Genomic DNA, 18,443 nt, shown 5'->3' on the forward strand with positions numbered 1-18,443 from the left:
ATTGCATTTGACTGCTTGTTTTACGTGACTAACTTCTTCTTTACCAGCACCCTCCTCCAGGACACCTAGCTGGCTAGTCACCCATGTGTGGGACTGCACAGAGACCACGAAGAAGATAAACAGGTTGCTTACCTGTAACTGATGATCTTCGAGTGGTCATCTGTGCAGTCACACACGCCCACCCAGCCTTCCCCGCTGCTGGCTCCTGGTGATTGTTCATTAACCTCTTACTCTTCATAGTGTCTCTGCCAGCGGCGGCTGGAAGAAACTGAGTGGAATGGGCGCTCTCCCCCCGCTCCAGGCATGCGCGGTCGCTGCCCGCTCCCCAGGGCGGGAGGAAAGCGCGCCAAAAGACGTTATATACGAGCTATTGGAGCTCCGAGGTATGGATCCGTTGCCTGCGGCAAGACCCATGTGTGTGACTGCACAGATGACCACTCGAAGATCATCAGTTACAGGTAAGCAACCTGTTTTTCTCAAAGGAAGAGACAGCCTGGTGGATGGTGTGCCTCCATGCTTTGCGATCTGAGGCTAGGTCAGACCACTGGTGATGGTTGATGCGACAGGTGCCAAGGGATTTCTTAAAGGAGTCCTTGTACCTCTTCTTTGGTGCCCCTCTATTTCGATGGCCGGTGGAGAGTTCGCCATACAGGGCAATCTTGGGAAGGCAGTGGTTTTCCATCCTAGAAATATGCCCTGCCCAGCGCAGCTGCGTCTTCAGCAGCAGTGACTCGATGCTGGTAACCTCCGCCCGCTTGAGGACTTCAGTGTTGGTCACAAAGTCACTCCAGTGGATGTTGAGGATGGTGCGAAGGCAGCGCTGATGAAAGCGCTCGAGGAGTCGCAGGTGATGGCGGTATAAAACCCACGATTCGGAGCCGTAGATGAGGGTTGTCATCACAACCGCTTTGTAAACATTGATCTTTGTGCCTTTTTTCAGATGCTTGTTGCTCCACACTCTTTTGTGCAGTCGGCCAAATGCATGGTTTGCCTTTGCCAGCCTGTTGTCAATCTCCTTGTCGATCTTGGCATCTGAGGAGATGATGCACCCCAGGTAGCTGAACTGCTGGACTGTCTTCAGAACTGATTCACCCACAGTGATGCAGGGAGGGTGATAATCTTCCTGGGGCGCAGGCTGGTGGAGAACTTCTGTCTTCTTCAGACTAACTTCTAGGCCGAATAGTTTGGCAGCCTCTGCAAAGCAGGACGTCATATGCTGCAGAGCTGATACTGAGTGGGAGACGAGTGCAGCATCATCAGCAAACAGTAGCTCTCGGATGAGTTTTTCCATTGTCTTGGAGTGGGCCTTTAGTCGCCTCAGGTTGAACAGGCTGCCATCGGTGCGATAACGGATGTAGACACCATCGTCATCATCTAGATCTACTGCGGCTCTTTGAAGCATCATGCTAAAGAAGATTGTAAAGAGAGTTGGCGCGAGAACGCAGCCTTGCTTTATACCTGTGCCTATTGGGAAGGGCTCCGAGAGGTCGTTGCAGTGTCTGACTTGGCCTCGCTGGTCTTCGTGTAGCTGGATGATCATGCTGAGGAACCTTGGGGGACATCCTAAACGTTCCAAGATTTGCCACAGGCCTTTCCTGCTAACGGTATCGAAAGCTTTGGTATTGTCGACAAAAGTCACATACAGAGCCTTGTTCTGTTCCCTGCATTTCTCTTGGAGCTGCCTGAGAACAAATACCATGTCGGTGGTGCTCCTGTTAGCTCTGAAGCCGCACTGGCTCTCTGGGAGGAGTTCTTCTGCAATGGTGGGCACCAGTCTGTTCAGGAGTATTCTGGCAAGGATTTTGCCTGCAATGGAGAGCAGGGTTATCCCCCGGTAGTTGGAGCAGTCTGACTTTTCCCCTTTGTTCTTGTATAGGGTGATGATGATTGCATCGCGAAAGTCCTGTGGTAATTTGCCTTGTTCCCAGCAGGTGACAAGTACTTTGTGAAGTGTGCTATGTAGTACTGTGCCCCCATGCTTCCAGATCTCTGGTGGAATTCCATCAACTCCTGCTGCCTTGCCACTTTTCAGTTGCTTGATGGCTTTAACAGTCTCTTCTAGGGTGGGGATCTCATCCAACTCTGTTTTCACTGGTTGAAGTGGGGTGAGGTGGATTGCTGAATCTTGAACTACGCGGTTGGCACTGAAGAGAACCTGAAAATACTCCGACCACCGGTTCAGTATGGATGCCTTGTCTGTGAGGAGCACTTGGCCGTCTGCACTACGCAAGGGACTCTGAACCTGATATGATGGACCATATACTGCCTTCAGGGCTTCGTAGAACCCTCTTAAATCACCGGTGTCTGCACACAGCTGGGTTCTCTCTGCAAGCTTGGTCCACCAATCGTTCTGAATGTCTCGAAGCTTGCGCTGGAGATTGCTACATGCAGCGCGAAAGGTTGCTTTTTTCCCAGGACAGGAGGGCTGAGCAAGATGTGCTTGGTAGGCAGATCTCTTTTTCGCCAGTAAACCTTGGATCTCTTGATTGTTCTCATCAAACCAGTCCTTGTTCTTCCTTGTGGAGAACCCGAGGACTTCTTCAGAGATCTGCAGGACGGTAGTTTTAAGGTGTTCCCAGAGTGCTTCAGGAGAAGGGTCTGTGGGGCAACTGGGGTCCTCAATTCTTGACTGGAGTTTTGCCTGGAAGGCAGCTTTAACTTCGGCTGACTGGAGACTGCCAACCTGAAACTTCCTCCGAGGGATACCTCCTCTCCTGGGTGTGGGTTTAAAGTGAAGACGGAGATTGCAGCATACAAGACGATGATCCGTATGACATTCTGCACTGGGCATTACTCGGGTGTGTAAGACATCTCGAAGGTCTCTCTGGCGCACCAGAATGTAGTCGATAAGGTGCCAGTGCTTGGACCGTGGGTGCATCCAGGTTGTCTTCAGACTGTTCTTCTGCTGGAAGATAGTGTTGGTGATGGTGAGCTGGTGCTCCATGCAGAATTCTAGCAGGAGGCGCCCGTTGTCATTGCAGTTGCCAATGCCGTGTTTGCCAAGTAGTCCTTTCCAGGCTTCCGAGTCTTTACCTACTCTGGCATTGAAGTCGCCAAGGATGATCACCTTGTCCTCTGTAGGGGTCTTCCGTACGAGGTTGCATAGATCAGCATAGAACTTGTTCTTTTCTGCAGGATCTGCTTGAAGGGTTGGGGCATACACACTGAAGAGTGTTGCATGCTGCTTGTTTTGAAGTGGGAGGCGCATGGACATGATGCGATCTGAGTGACCTGTTGGCAGGTTTTCGAGTTTGGAGGCAATGGAGTTCCTGACCATGAAGCCAACGCCAGAAAGGCGGCTCTCATACATATACAAGTAATAAATACTATTATGGTTCATAGTATAACATGCACCGCCCAACTTTTTAGAGACTAAGGGCTGAGTAACACATGCATATAGAATACGTGCCTATGATTATTTGACACTGACTTGTCATCCATTTGTGAACTAAAGCGATAGCGTCTATACAAAAAAATTCTGTTTGTGCTGCAGCTCTTGCATATGTCAAAACTTGCGGCATATAAATCCGCTTGCAGATTGGGCGGCATATAAATCAGAAGTAAATAAATAAATAAAAATTAGAGATAGGCACAAATCAATCTATGAATCGTGATTCATTCACAAATTGCACCATTTGTGGTTTGTTCTGAACCAGTTTGGCCCTTGGTGATTCATTTGGTTCATTTTTGCTGTTCATTTTTCCAGACAGCCTGGTGCTGATTCAATCAATTCCTAGGCAGTGTTGGGGTTGGACTTCCGGGAGCCCTAGAAACACCCATAGCAGTTGCCTCTAGTGCCAGGAGCCAATCATGGAGCTCCCATTCTGCAGCACAAAGAGAGAAGAGTTAGTTGTCATGAAAACTGAAGCTGAGTTTTCCAGGCGGCACCTGCTTTTGGGGGATATAATTTAGATATTCCTAATCCAGTGTTCACCAAACTTGAAGGGCAGGTGGAGGAGAGCCTGATGAAGACTACTGGTGAGTTTTACACCTCCCAAATCAAATGAACCAACAAACCATAAACTGGTTCAGGCAACCATATAAACCATGAACTGACACAAATCACCATTTCCCCGGTTCACGCCCATCACCAGTGGAAACACAAGAAAACAACCATGGTGGCTGCTTGCACTAAATCAAAGTAACCGTATCCTCACTTGTGTTTCTGCTTGTGCAAGATCTTGTGCAATCAGTTTCAGGGTACTATATACAGGGAGGGAAGTGCTGTGTTTCACAAGATCTTGCACAAGAAGAACAGCACTCTGTTCCTGCTTGTGCATCACTGGATCCCAGTCAAAGAACTTTGTATCTGACATTATATAGCAGTTCCATCCAGGGCTGGTTCTGGGATTTTATTGAATGTGTACAAGAGACCTGTAGTAGAGTTTCTACCATATACTGTTTCCCCATAACACTCATACACAGCATACTCTTACAATCTCATTGCTGTGTCCATTACTATGCTGCTATAGTAGGTTCACTGTGTATCAGTGGACATGTACTTCTCAGGGTTTCCCTGGTTTTTTCTCCTATCTTTCCGAAACCTGTTTCACTGCAAGGTTTTGGGTAGGATCACAACAGAGCCTATATGTCTGCCATGTGAATGGAAAAGTTTGGATTTTTTTGGTCCTGTCCACATAGCAGCCATTTTCCCTGCCCATGACGTGGCCATTTCCTCCCACAGCCCAGTGTCACAGGGGTGCTTTTTTGGTTTAATTGGCAACTGAATATTGTTATCTCTGCAGTAAAAGGTGCTAGAAATGTGCTTTTTTACAAAATGAAAGATGGGAATTCAGAGAACATGATATACAGGTTGTTGTTACGTTATTATGGATATAACAATTTCTAAAACAAAATGGAAAAAGCCTGTAGGTATTCCTGTTAGGGTGTAGTAAGATCTAAATTATAATTATATTTGTTTTCATTCCAGCACAGACCTGACCTGGAAGAACAACCTGGCTCAGAGCCAATCCTGTGCTTTAATTGATGTGTTTGATAAAGTGTTTGGGTGGTTTACTTATCAGTATTTTTGGTTGGCTAGTGAGTTAGTTTCTTTCTGTCAGGAATGTAGAAAAGATGCTAATTGCCTATTAGATTCACATGTCTTCCTCTCTGCTTGTTACCTGTTGAGTTGTAAGTATTTTAACAAATGAATGAATATATCAACTTGCTTTCTTGCCTATTGTCACATATCTTGCAAAGTTTTCAAGTTAGTGATTCTGGGGTACAATGCCATAGACTCCATCCTCCAAAGCATCCATTTTCTCCAGATGTGGTGTAGTGATTAAGAGTGATGGACTCTAATCTAGAGAACTAGGTTTGATTCCCCACTCCTCCACATTCAGCCAGCTGGGTTACCTTGGGCCAGTCACAGTTTTCTCAGAGCTCTCTCAACCCCACCTACCTTAGTCGGTTTTTGGGAGAGGAGGGGAAGGTGATTGTAAGCCACTTGGAGATTCCTTTCAGTAGTGAAGGGCAAGGTAACTCCTCCTCCTCCTCCTCCTCCTCCTCCTCCTTTGATCCAAGCATTAGTTTGAAAAGGTTGATAATTATGTGATAGATGCAGTTATGTTTCCTCTAGTCCTGTAATGTAAGGATGCCAAAATTGATTTTAGTAACCTTTTAGTATGTTACTTTTGCATTTTGTTTCAGGTATGATGTGGTCTGAGTGCAAGGAACTGTGGTTAGAAGGACCCAGGGAATATATTTTGCAGCTGTGGAATGTTCTGGATTTTGGGATGTTATCTATTTTCATTGCTGCTTTCACAGCCAGGCTGTTAGCATTTCTGCAGGCCACAAAAGCCCAGCAATATGTGGACAAGAACATTGATGCACCAGACCTCTCTGTGGTGACTCTTCCTCCAAACATAGAATATTTTACTTATGGTGAGCTCAAAGAAACTGCTCTTTTCAGATCTGCAAAAGTGAAGATATTATTTTAAAGAAACAGCATTATGACTACCAATCTTGCACTATAAATTTGTAATGCTACTAAAAATAAGAATTCCAAATATGCAGCTTTTTATTTATTTTGTCTTAGTGTTTGTTAGATTTTCGATGCGCTTTTCTTCATCATTTTACCACTCTAACTTACAGAAGGCAGTGCCATCTTAAAAAGCATGTGGAAAATTATTTTTAAAAGGGACAGTTAAGTTTAAAAAAAAACAATTTTATGAGTGTGCCTCAGCATATAAAGAAGGTGATTAATAAACTGTTGCTTGACTAAGAAAATATTGCCGAGAATGTAGGTGAATTCGAATTTAAAAAATAGCTCCATAAAACATTTATCTTTATAACAATACATATGTAAAATGACTGCCAAATATTAGATTATTTTTAAAACAAATGAAAGATGGATGAAGTAACTGAGTTTTTCATTTATGTTATTACTTCCAGCTCGAGATAAATGGCTTCCATCTGATCCACAGATCATATCAGAAGGCCTTTATGCAATAGCTGTTGTGCTTAGCTTCTCTCGAATAGCTTACATCTTGCCTGCAAATGAGAGTTTTGGACCATTGCAGATTTCACTTGGAAGGACTGTAAAAGACATTTTTAAGTTTATGGTCCTTTTTATTATGGTTTTCCTTGCTTTTATGATTGGGATGTTCATACTGTACTCCTACTATCTTGGAGCCAAAGTAAACTCAGCTTTTACAACGTAAGTAAAAAATTAGATTTATGTAAAATGACAATGTTATTTTGCTCTTTTCTGGTACAGTCAGTTTGAAATTTGCAGCAAGAACTGATTTATAATTACCACTTGATCACTAATATAGAAACCATATAGCACCCATTACATAATAACCAATGAGCAGCTATTTAATTGACAGTATGGCTCTTTCATTGTATGGAGAGATGGTTGCTAGTAGTTTCTGGTCATATGGTTAAGTTTTATTAATGCCTCCACAGCAACTGAAAAATCCAAGAAAGCAAAGGATTAGTAGTGCTGGATTCAGTCACACACTCAGGAACTACCACACTGTCTTCCTGTGTGAAATATGCTATGGCATCTGTGTGGCTGCTGGCTATCTGAATCTGTTGAAATGGTGAACTGGCTCCACTAAAAAGTTTTGTGCTGTAGGTGGTTTGGTATAAATGTTCAGTCTGTATTACTTAATCTGCCTTGACTGTTTGCATGCATGTTGCAGTTCATTAGTTGATGCTTCAGTGTTTGAGAGATGACTATGTATGTTTGAACAGGAGTCTTACACTTGAGTCCAGCATTTTTTTATCTGCAGATTCTTTATGAACTTGCTCTTGTCCTGTACTGGTCATTGCCTGCTTGCTCTAAAACTCCTCCATTAGACATATATTGTGTGCCTGAATCAGATCATGTTCAGCACCTGTTCTGCCCTTAGGGCTGAGTTCACATGGCTTAGTTTCCACCATTGCCTCAGGTCCCTGGCACTTATAATCCTTCTTTTAAAAAACAACAATTCTGTGCTCCCAAAATTGTTTTAATATTTGCTTGCTGATAAGAATCTGATTCGGTTTCTATATAATATTTCCTCATTGTGATGATAACGCTGTTGTATTCTGGAAATTTCTACTGCTCCACAATTAATAATCTCAGCTGTCACCTGTTAAACTACGGGAGATCACACCTGTGCCAGACATCTAGCCTGCTGTGGTAACAGTTGGCCCAGAAAGAAAAGTTAGCCAAGTTTCACAGAGATGTTTCACAGTCACCATTCAGCTTTCCACCTCAGGCTTGTCTTGCCTTCTTCCCTCCTGCAGAGGTTCATTATCCTATTGACTGAGTAGGGGCATAAAAAGTGTGTCTCCTTTATTTTATTTTTCTGTAATGTGAAAGGTGTGAGCTTTGTGCATTGTTTCCCCCCCCCTCCCACCCTTCTTTCATTTATGTTGCAATATTATTTTAGATCACAAGCCATTCTACATGCCTGTCTTATTCTTTGGTACAGTGATTATGAAATAAACACAAAAATATTGGTGATGGTATGATTTGCTTCTTGCATAGATGATGGTTGTATTTTATGTATTAATCTCCCCATTTTTAATTTTTGCACACAGTTCAAATATTGGGCGTGGCTCTGTTATGCACAAATTGAGGCATTGCCTCAGGTAGCAGGTTTTGGAGAAAACCTCCCATTCATTTGTAGTGCCAGTCAACCAGCAGCCAGAGAAGATAATCTCCCTTAAAAACAGCACAGAAAAGCTGCACTTGCTAGTTCCCAAAGTCTCAGAAGGTTTCTTCTTCTCATGAGAGTTCAGCCACCATTTCTGGTTGCTTCTTAGGATTCAGGTTGCCAACCTTCAAATAGTGGCTGGAGATTTCCCACTATTACAATTGATCTCCAGGTGACAGAAATCCGTTCACCTGGAGAAAATGACTGCTTTGGAAGGTGGACTCTATAGCATTATATCTCATGAAGAAGAAGATACTGGATTTATATCCCGCCCTCCACTCCGAAGAGTCTCAGAGCGGCTCACAATCTCCTTTACCTTCCTCCCCCACAACAGACACCCTGTGAGGTGGGGCGGGGCTGGAGAGGGCTCTCACAGCAGCTGCCCTTTCAAGGACAACCTCTGCCAGAGCTGTGGCTGACCCAAGGCCATACTAGCAGGTGCAAGTGGAGGAGTGGGGAATCAAACCCGGTTCTCCCAGTTAGGAGTCCGCACACTTAACCACTACACCAAACTGGCTCTCCCTTCCCCTCCCTGAACCCCACTGCCTTCACGTTCCACTTCCCCCTCACAAGTTTCCATGTATTCCCCAGCCCAGAGCTGGCAACCATATTGCTTCCTGCCGGGGGAACAAAGTAGTGGCTTGCTATTTTTAAAGAAAACTGGGGAAGTAAAAAGTAAAGATGGTTGTTTCCTCTGGTTCTAGAGCAGGAGCCACAGCAGTGAGGCAAGGGATGGCAGCATCTTGTGCTGCCACTAAATCAAAAAAATCAAAATAATTCGCTAATTCAAAATAATTACCTATCAACTGAAATGTAAGCACTGAAGTATGTTTTACTCTACATCCAATTTGGTGTAATACTTAAAATGGAGAACTAAGGGTATGGAGACTCATTAAAATCCTTCCTCAGCGAAAAAGATTCTTAACGTATTTTAAAACATTTTAATGCACCTTTGCACCCAACTCAGGGTCCCCAAGAAGCAAACATTAGAACATTACAAACATCATTTGCATTTAATAGTTTTAAATGTCTAATTGAATCTATTAAGTAAAACATATAAATACACAAACAGGGTAGGGGCTAATAAGAGTTAGGGAATGCCAAACAAAACCAAAACATTTTCACCTGCTGACAGAAGATAGCAATAGATAAAGACAGACAAATCTCCCTGGGGCGGGAGTTTCAAAGTTTCAGCATCTCAACCAAGAAGGCCCTTTCTTAGTTTGCCACTTGACAAGCCTCAAATGGTAAAGGCACTTGAAGTAGGACCTCTGAAGATGACCAGAATGGTCAGGAGGGTTCATATGGAAGTAGGCAGTCCTTAAGGTGTGCTGGCCCCAGGCTAGGGTGCCAGGTCCAACTCAGAAAATATCTTGGGACTTTGGAGGTGGAGCCAGGAGACTTTCCCATCCCCTAACAAACAAACAAATAAATAAATAATGCAATGCAGTTCCCCTGAATACAGTAATTTCCTCATTCCCCAGCAGTTGCACTTCCACTAAATGAAAGTGAACACATACATATACAAAGCAGCAAGAAAAAACAACTACAGTTTGCAAGCACACACTTTTGTGATCTCACTGGGGCAATTTACTTACAGGAGTTGCTGAATGTAACCATCTGCTGTAGTTCAACCAACTTATTCAGATTAACAGGAAAATGAATGGAAAGCAGCCTAGGGGGTAGAGTTTTCCTCCATTCTGTAACCAGGTTCTAGTTAACTCCATTTCAATAGCCACATAACTTATGAAACCAATGCAAAACAAACAGAGGGACTGTACTGGCTTCTCTTCCTTTCTCAAATGCTTCACATATTCACCAGAAAAAGCCATGTGGCTCTGCTTGCTCACCCCATGCAGCTTTCCTCCAGCTGAGATTCAAAGGCACATACATAGTCCAAAACACAAGCTGTCTGCAAGGTTCTTTAAAGCCTGCTGAAGTTTAAAGGCACATTGTAGCTGTTGGGGGCAGGGCTTCCCCCCACCGGCTAGCTGACCGGTGGTAGGGAAGAGCCTACAAAACTGGGGGATTCCCTATCAGAACCTGAGGGGTTGGCAAGCCTACCCCAGGCCAATGCTACCACCTTGAATTAGGGTCAGAAGCAAACTGGGAGCAATATAGATAGAACAATATAGATAGGACAAGGTAAGTCCCTACAACCCACCCATATATGCAACTTTCTGGCTGCAGAATTCTGTACAACAGTAGGACAGTCTTCAAGGGTAGCTCACTTAAAGTTAATTGCTGTAATCTAAACCAGAGTGTCAAGATCTTTCCTGCCCAGGAAGGCTGCAGCTGGCTTACCAGTCAAAGCTGGTAAAAGGCACCCTTGGCCACCAATTTATTCAACAGGAGGTCTGGGTTTAGCAACCATTCTCAAGCCATTCAATTCACTGGATGCCTTGGGCCAGCAAACCTTTATATACCTAACCTAATGGTTGTTAGCTGCCCTGATAACGATTGTTAGCCGCCCTGACCTTGCTTGTGGGGAGGGCAGGATAGAAATCCAATAAAATAAATAAATAAACCTACCTTTTGTTTTAAAGATAAAATGGAGGAGGAGAGAATCATTTATTCCCCCTGAGATCTATGGGGGAAGGGTAGGATAGAAATTTGATATGTAAATTTAGATGCGACCATTAATTTGGAGGTATGCATGCTCATTTTGCATAAAATAATTTGATTTTAAAAACACTAATTAACCTACAGAGGGAAATAAAATGTGCAGTTGAGATATAATGGCCAAACCATAGTTGGGGAATTTTTGAACTTCCTTTCTTCCTCTTGCTTTTCAAACTGCAGCCAATTAATGAAAAACTTCTGGATTTGTGATAAACCATAATTGGTTGTCATATCCAAATTCCAGTTGACATTTTACATTCTTAACTGCATCCCAGGATTCCAGGCTATTTAACCATGGTTTGGCTGTTACATCAGAACCTGCCAATCGCTTGCTTCCCTTTTCTTGGTATTTTTTGACATGTTGCCATTTCATCTATAGATAATATGACTTTAAGGCAGCATCCTAGTTTACATAGATTGAAAAAATGACGTTAAGACTGTTCCATTAGAAGTACAGACAAAAACAGGGAAATCATGCTCTTAGTTAAATCTTGTTTTGATTAAATGTCTGCACTGGGTTCTTTGATTGCTATATAAATGCTGTTTTAAATCTAATTTACAAATAGGAAGTATTGGTCTTAGAATTCAATAATGTTCTCTTCTTCCCTGCAGAGTTGAAGAAAGTTTTAAGACCTTATTTTGGTCTATATTTGGCTTATCAGAAGTCACATCAGTTGTCCTCAAGTATGATCATAAATTCATCGAGAATATTGGCTATGTGTTATATGGGATATATAATGTAACAATGGTTGTGGTTTTACTCAACATGCTGATTGCCATGATTAACAGCTCATATCAAGAAATTGAGGTAGATTTCAACTTTTCTATTTATTTTGGGGTGAAAACTTAATTCAAAAGCATATCCATTCTTGCTGTACAGTTTACTACAATGAGAAATAGTTTTCAAATGGGTAGAGTCAAATGAGTGGACCTGCAAATAGAAGTTTACAACAGCAGATTTCTCTGCTTTCCTTTTCCCTGAGCAGTTCCTGTACCTCTCCCCCCCCGCCAAGCCATAGCTGAGGATCAGGAAATCCTTCTGAACAATATTTTGTGTAACATGGCAAGCTGCATCAAGGAAAGGGATCTGGGAAAGCAGGCCCCCCCTCTTGTTTTAAAATCTTAACTCAGCTTCATTTCATTTCACTTGGTTCAAGTAGCTTTCCTAACCTTTAACAGCATCTTTGTAGGGGCATAGAGGGCTGCTGATAGACAGCTGGAGGGGTAAAGTCCATTTCTACAAAGCCCTTCTTTTTATGGGGTTTGGTTCTAATCCATTAATATCATGACACTACTTTGGCTTGGTTTCTGCCTAAACTTCTTCAGGAACAAGGGGAGGGGTTGATTTTCACCAATCCTCCCTCCCACAGGAGACCCCTCCCACCCACAGGAAACCCCTTAGGAGGGATTCCCCCCTAAGCTGTTCCTTGGGTCTCTTATGGAATGGCATTTTAGACTGTTTTGAGCTGCAGTGAAAATCAGCCTCCCTCCATGGAAATCTAGGCAGGATCCAAACATTCATTTGTGCTTAGCAGGCACAATGGCAGGCACAAACACAGCTTATTACTGTACTCATGTTTGTAAAGTATATAGAGGTACAATGTATATTGTAGTAACCCAGCTTGATTAAAGCAGAGGGGAAATGCTTGGGGGTTAGAAAATTATCATCTGTGGTTTGATAAAAAAGGCACAGAAATTCAGCCCTGGAGGATTCATTGTTCCAAACTTGTGGTCATTGATCTGAACTTTATTACACTTACTGAACTCAAGTTAATTCATAAGTTCAGCCCCTTCTCAATTTGGTGCTGCCACCAGTGGCTTCTGTGCAGGGTGCCAGCTCCATTGCGCTCCTTGCTGCTCTGAGGCCCTGGTCAGTGAGTGGCAGGGGAGGGAAGCGGAGCTCTGCTGCTGTTGTGGCTGGAGCTTAGACCCAAGGGGACCCTGTTGGGGCTTTGGGAAGGTGGAGTGCCTCTGAACTTGGACATAAGCAGGGCTTTTTTGTAGAAAAAGCCAGCAGGGACTCATTTGCATATTAGACCACACCCCCTGACACCAAGCCAGCCGGAACTGCATTCCTGTGTGTTCCTGCTCAGAAAAAAGCCCTGGACACAAGTAATGTAGAATCACTTTACTGTGCAAAAAGTACAATAGGACTGCAGTCCTAAGCACAGTTACACTTTTCTAAGCCCACTGAAATCAATGGACTTAGAATGGTGTACCTCTGCATGTACTTCTGTAGGTTCAGAAGTGAGTCCGTGAAAGCATCATAAGTTTATAGTGGGGGTCCTGCTTAAAAGTTTGAGAATCACTGCCCTAAGGGTCTTTATGAGTTCTATCAAATAGAGATGACTTACTTGCTTACCCCTGTGAGTTTTCAAACAAGAATGATTTTCTTTGTACCTTGTATGGGAACAAAATGCATAGTATGAAAATCTTATTATGATTAAGCTGCATTTCCAAGATTAATTATTCAGCATGCCATGTAAGCATCTTTTTCTGCTTACCACTTTCATAAGATTGATTCTAATCTTAGAGACACATTAGAAACTTGCTGGCATTTGTCTGAAAACATGCATGGCTGCAGTTACATCAGCAGAGTGGCATAATTTCAAAAAGAATTCATGCAGACAGCTTTTTCTTAGCATTACTTCAGTTATTGCTAGCCATATTTAATCTATCAGAAAGCTTTTTTATTTTGGATTCAATGGGACAGCAAAACATGTTGTGGAATTCAGATGCTAATAGAGAATGTGTAATTAAAAAGAACAATCACTGTACCTAATATGAAACTTTGTGGTCAAGTGCCAGTCACAAAAGCTGCACAGTGGGGCTGTCCATACACAATGTATGACTAAACTCTGTGTATCCCCAAAATATCCCTTTGCATCCATAATCTGCGTTCTTTTCTAGTACATAAAGAAGACTCTTTCAAGGATTGGGCTGACAGAATTATATAGTCTTGTGTAAAAACTGGCTACTTGATGAAACAAAGGGCAGTGTGTTTTCCTTGATTGCAGCATTTTCTTTGATTTCACCATGAAACCCAAAACTGTATATGCCAGGATATTAAAACAGAAAAACAGGCATCTCTTTGTTTCTGATACAGGATGACAGTGATGTAGAGTGGAAATTTGCTCGCTCCAAGCTCTGGTTATCATACTTTGATGATGGAAAAACACTGCCACCTCCATTCAGTCTTGTACCAAGTCCAAAGTCCTTTATTTATTTCTTCTTGAGGATCATTAAATTATTTACATGCAGGAGGAGAAGTCTGCAGAAGGATATGGAAATGGGAATGGGCAACTCAAAATCTAGGGTAGGTGCAAAAAAGATGTAAATTGTGGTTAATTGAACTGTCTTCTTTTTTAGGCCTTTATTGTTTCTTGACTCCTAAGTAATTCTTTGTACTCATGAGGGGATGCCTTCTTGTACAGTTCTGTAATTTAAACAATATGAAAATATAACAGGAAAAAAACCCTTTGAAAAGTAACCAATATATATCTGTCCAATGTCATCATGGAGGAGGGGGGAGGTGGTAAAGGTAGCCACAGTTCTCTCAGAACTCTGAGCCCCACCTACCTCACAAGGTGAGTGTTCTGGGAAGAGGAAGGGAAAGTGATTGAAAGCTGCACTGAGACTCTTTAGGGTAGAGATAAGTGAGGTATAAAAACCAACTCTTCTTGAACACATTCTTGAAGCTGAATGTAAACAACCATTATAGGAAATTTGCAGAATCAAAGCTCAGTTGGTTTTATGCTGAACATTTTCTGTATTATTTCCATACATGTCAAATGATGCCAGGTTACAGTTGTAAATTCCATTGAACATACTCTAATTTCAGTTTAATTTCTCCTAGCTTAACGTATTTGCTCAATCCAACTCGAGGGTTTTCGAATCGCACAGCTTTAATAGCATTCTCAATCAGCCAACACGCTATCAGGTAAGTAGTTAATCTGCAACTCTTTCAAAACATGTTTATATGAATAAACTACCTGTTTCCATGCTTCTGCTATATTGGGCTGTCACGGTATGAATAAAGTAGATTTCCTGACAGATTTTTAATCATGTAGCACTGATAATGTAAGAAGGACGTAATTCATAGACCAAGGTCACCCCCTCTACGTTTTAAATGGTGAGTTTGGATGTTGTGTGGAAACATGTTTTTATGGAAAGTTTTTTAAAAATACACCCACAAATACAGGAGCATATGCAGACCTCCAGATCCCAGCCCAAAATGTACTCGTTCATGAACATGCAATTAAAATAGGTAAAACTTGCTTCTGAGGAAATGTTTACAATCTACATTATACAACTTCTACAATGATTTAAAGATTGAATATGAAACTAATTCAGCTAGAAGATTTTATGATTCAGATCATTCTTGGAGATAAAATTACAAGAGCTGCAAGGTGCTTTTGCTCTTGTTCTCTTTCTGTGTTCAGTCTTGGGGTTCAAAAAGCAAAAAATCTGGAGTGCTTTTGGAAGAATGTAGATGTGGTCATAAAAGAAGTCTGTTCCAGAAACTGATCCATGTTCATTTGAAGAAAGGAGCAACGATCTCTTGGATATAAATACCAAACTATTTAATAAATTCAAAATCAAATGGCCATTGTTTACAAAGTTTGGGGGAAAACTGGTCCACTCTGAGATAGGGCATGGGATTTATTCCAATTAATACGATATCTTGATGACTCCCAAAATGCAGGTCCATTGGTGCTAGTAAGGAATGTTCAAGATTCGACAGAAAAACCATTGCATTGTCTCCATACAAGAGAAGTTTAAATTCTTTATCTCAGAATTTGATGTCTTCTGATTGTCAAATTGCATATACCATAGATTCAAGAGCTAAATCAAATAACAAAGGTGAAAGTGGGCAACCTTGCTGTGTGCCACAGGCAACAATGAAACTGTCTTGAGTATAGTCCATTAGTAAATTCTCTAGAGCAAGGCTCATTATAGAGGATCTTCACCTAGATAATAAATTCTGGGTGTATAGTGTAAGACTGCAAGGTGGAGTACAAGAATTCCCAAGACAATCTATCAAAGGCCTTCTCTTCATCTAGTGAGAAGGCCAACAAGGGATCACACCTATTTTCCATGGCAGCAATTACATCAATGTGGTGAGCACACTGTTTTCTTGGTATAAATCCTACTTGATTGGGGTGGAGCAATGTACAGATTTGAAGTGAATTGCAAGAGCTGTTATAAGGATTTCTTGATGTTTATTAAGGTTATTGGTCTATAGCTAGAGCTGATTCATATACTGATTTTGGCAAGATGCCACAGTTTTGAGCATCTTCTAAAACACAAATCAGAAACAGTATCAGTTCATTACTAAAGGCTTTATAACATTCCACAGGGTACTCATCAGATCCTGTGGCCTTACTTTTTTCATATTCTTGAGTGCTGATTATTCAATCTCTGAGTGTGTAAAGGGGGCTGCCAAAAATTCTTGTTGCTTACTAAAAGCTGGTAGTTGTAATTTACCTGAAAACTTTGAAATAGCTTCTGTAGAGGGGACATGGTCCATAGAGTAAAGAGCTGAGTAAAATTTCTTAATTGCTTTGGGGGGCGGGGGTTCATATGAATTTTTCTTTGTTTATCTCTAAATGTCACGATATACTTGCAAGAATGAATTTGTTTTAATATAAATGCAAGCAATTTGCCAGCTTTTTCTCCTGATTCTAATAATTTTGCCTAATACAAGCCAGGGTAAACTCAGCTTGTGATGAGAGCAATTTATTTCATATCTGAATTTCATCATAGTGTTATAATTTTCAGATGTGGGGTGAGTATTATAAGTAGTTGTGGCATCTTTTAATTTGTTTTCTAGTATATGTAGTACTTCATTGCATTGGTGTTTTCTGTAGGAAGCGTAAACAATAATAAAACCTTTCAGATGTGCTTTGAGAGTATCCCGTAAAATGGACCAGGTAATTTCCTGTGTGATATTAGTAAATGGGAAATCCATTTTCTTTTGAAAGATTTCCTCAGAGCAGATATGTGTTTAGCTTTCAAAGAGGAGATTTTAGATTAGCTTTATCACAGACTTATTATCAATGAAATAGGGAATGATCAGAAATAACACATATCCCAATGGAACAATCAACCACTTTAGAAACCACTGAGAAGAAAATAATCCAATCATCACCTCCCAAGCCTACAAGTAGTTAAATATCACAGGCTCCAAGGTTTTTCTGCTTCTGGTTCCTCTTTAGCTCCATGGACCTTAGAAGCTGACATATGGAAAAGTTCTTTCACCAATTTTATGTATTTACAAAATTTATATCCTGCCTTTCTACCCTCATTCTATCCAAATGGGCCCCCAAGGCAGCTAACAAGATTAAAAACACACATAATATAGCAATGGTAACCTTAGTTAATGAATGTAGACAAAGGCCATGCTTGTTCTAGATTTATCTGCACTCTTTGGTACAGTGGATCATTCCATCTTAATGAAATATTTGAAGGCAGAAGTAGGTGTTAGGGAATGTGCTTGGAATTTAAATTGTTCCCTACAGATTGGTCTCAAAGGGTGATAACAGAAAGGCAGTTAGGGGCAATTCAGAGATGTCTCAGAAAGCGTCTCAAAAAATCCTTGCAAATGTGAACATCTGCCACCTGGCCCCATCCTGTATTCACCTCATCCTCCGGCGGCCGCAGAGTGGTTCAAAAAGCTAGCACTGTTGAAATGGTAGCAAATTTTCAAGCTGCATGGCAGTTGCCTCTTTGGTAACTGGATGGGGAAGTGCACAAGTGAGGTGCCTTGGTGGTATGAAAGCCACCCCAAGCCGTTTCTGGCTTTTTTTTGTTCATAAAAAACTACCCAGAGCGCTTGACTCATTGGGGGAGAAAAAGAGCAGTCCGGTCTCTAAGGCACCCCTCTGTCTGATTGCGCCAAGCTGCCTTGTAGACAGGATGGGGCCTCCTCGCTGGGGAGCCTGTGCAGGGTTCGGGACAGCTCTTTTTGAGCCCAGCCCAATTTGGGACGCCTCTGATATGCCCCTAAATACCCATCTGTTAACACCCAATGGCCGTTTTCCCACTCACCTTTTACTGGCGCCACGACCATCCTGACGCCGGCGAATCTGCCTGGATTTCGCATCAGAAGCTCCGGCGCTCCCAGAAGCGCCGGCTACTTCCGTCGCTAAGCCAGCGCAAACGGAAATCGCAAAGATGCAGGAAAACGTTTGCGCTGGCTTAGCGACGGAAAGCGCCGGCGCTTCTGGGAGCGCCGGCGCTTCTGTTGCGAAATCCAGGCAGATTCGCCGGCGTCAGGATGGTCGTGGCGCCAGTAAAACGTGAGTGGGAAAACGGCCAAAGAGTTGCTATCAGAGTGTAGTTATTAATGAGGGACTTGTCCTGTGGGGTTCTACAGGGTGCAGTCTTATTGCTGTTATTATTCAAATTCTATGAAAAGCTCTCAGGAGAAATCATTTGTAACCTTGAAATCAGGTGTCATTAGTAGGCTGATGGCATCCAGCCCTACATCTTAGTATGTAAATCTCCTGGCTGTGAACCATTGTCTGACTACTTTGGTTAAATGCCTAAGAGAAAACAAACTGAAACTGAATCCTGATAAAACAGAAGAAATTCTGGGAAGACCAAGGCCTTGAAGGACATTGTACATCTCACCTTTGATGGAGTTCAGCTGTCCTTTGCTAATTT

General features: G+C 42.2%; 1 protein-coding gene across 1 annotated transcript in view; it reads left to right on the forward strand.

Annotated features, from left to right (window-relative positions):
- TRPC3 (transient receptor potential cation channel subfamily C member 3) overlaps nucleotides 1–18,443 on the forward strand; it is a 93,779-nt gene that overhangs the window by 60,112 nt on the left and 15,224 nt on the right. The window contains exons 6-10 of the mRNA XM_060246835.1: nucleotides 5,653–5,886; nucleotides 6,397–6,661; nucleotides 11,388–11,583; nucleotides 13,882–14,091; nucleotides 14,632–14,715. Coding sequence (XP_060102818.1) covers nucleotides 5,653–5,886; nucleotides 6,397–6,661; nucleotides 11,388–11,583; nucleotides 13,882–14,091; nucleotides 14,632–14,715 — 989 coding nt within the window. The remainder of the gene's footprint in view (nucleotides 1–5,652; nucleotides 5,887–6,396; nucleotides 6,662–11,387; nucleotides 11,584–13,881; nucleotides 14,092–14,631; nucleotides 14,716–18,443) is intronic.

This window comes from Heteronotia binoei, chromosome 9 (genome assembly GCF_032191835.1).
Source record: "Heteronotia binoei isolate CCM8104 ecotype False Entrance Well chromosome 9, APGP_CSIRO_Hbin_v1, whole genome shotgun sequence".
Taxonomy (NCBI): Eukaryota; Metazoa; Chordata; class Lepidosauria; order Squamata; family Gekkonidae; genus Heteronotia; species Heteronotia binoei.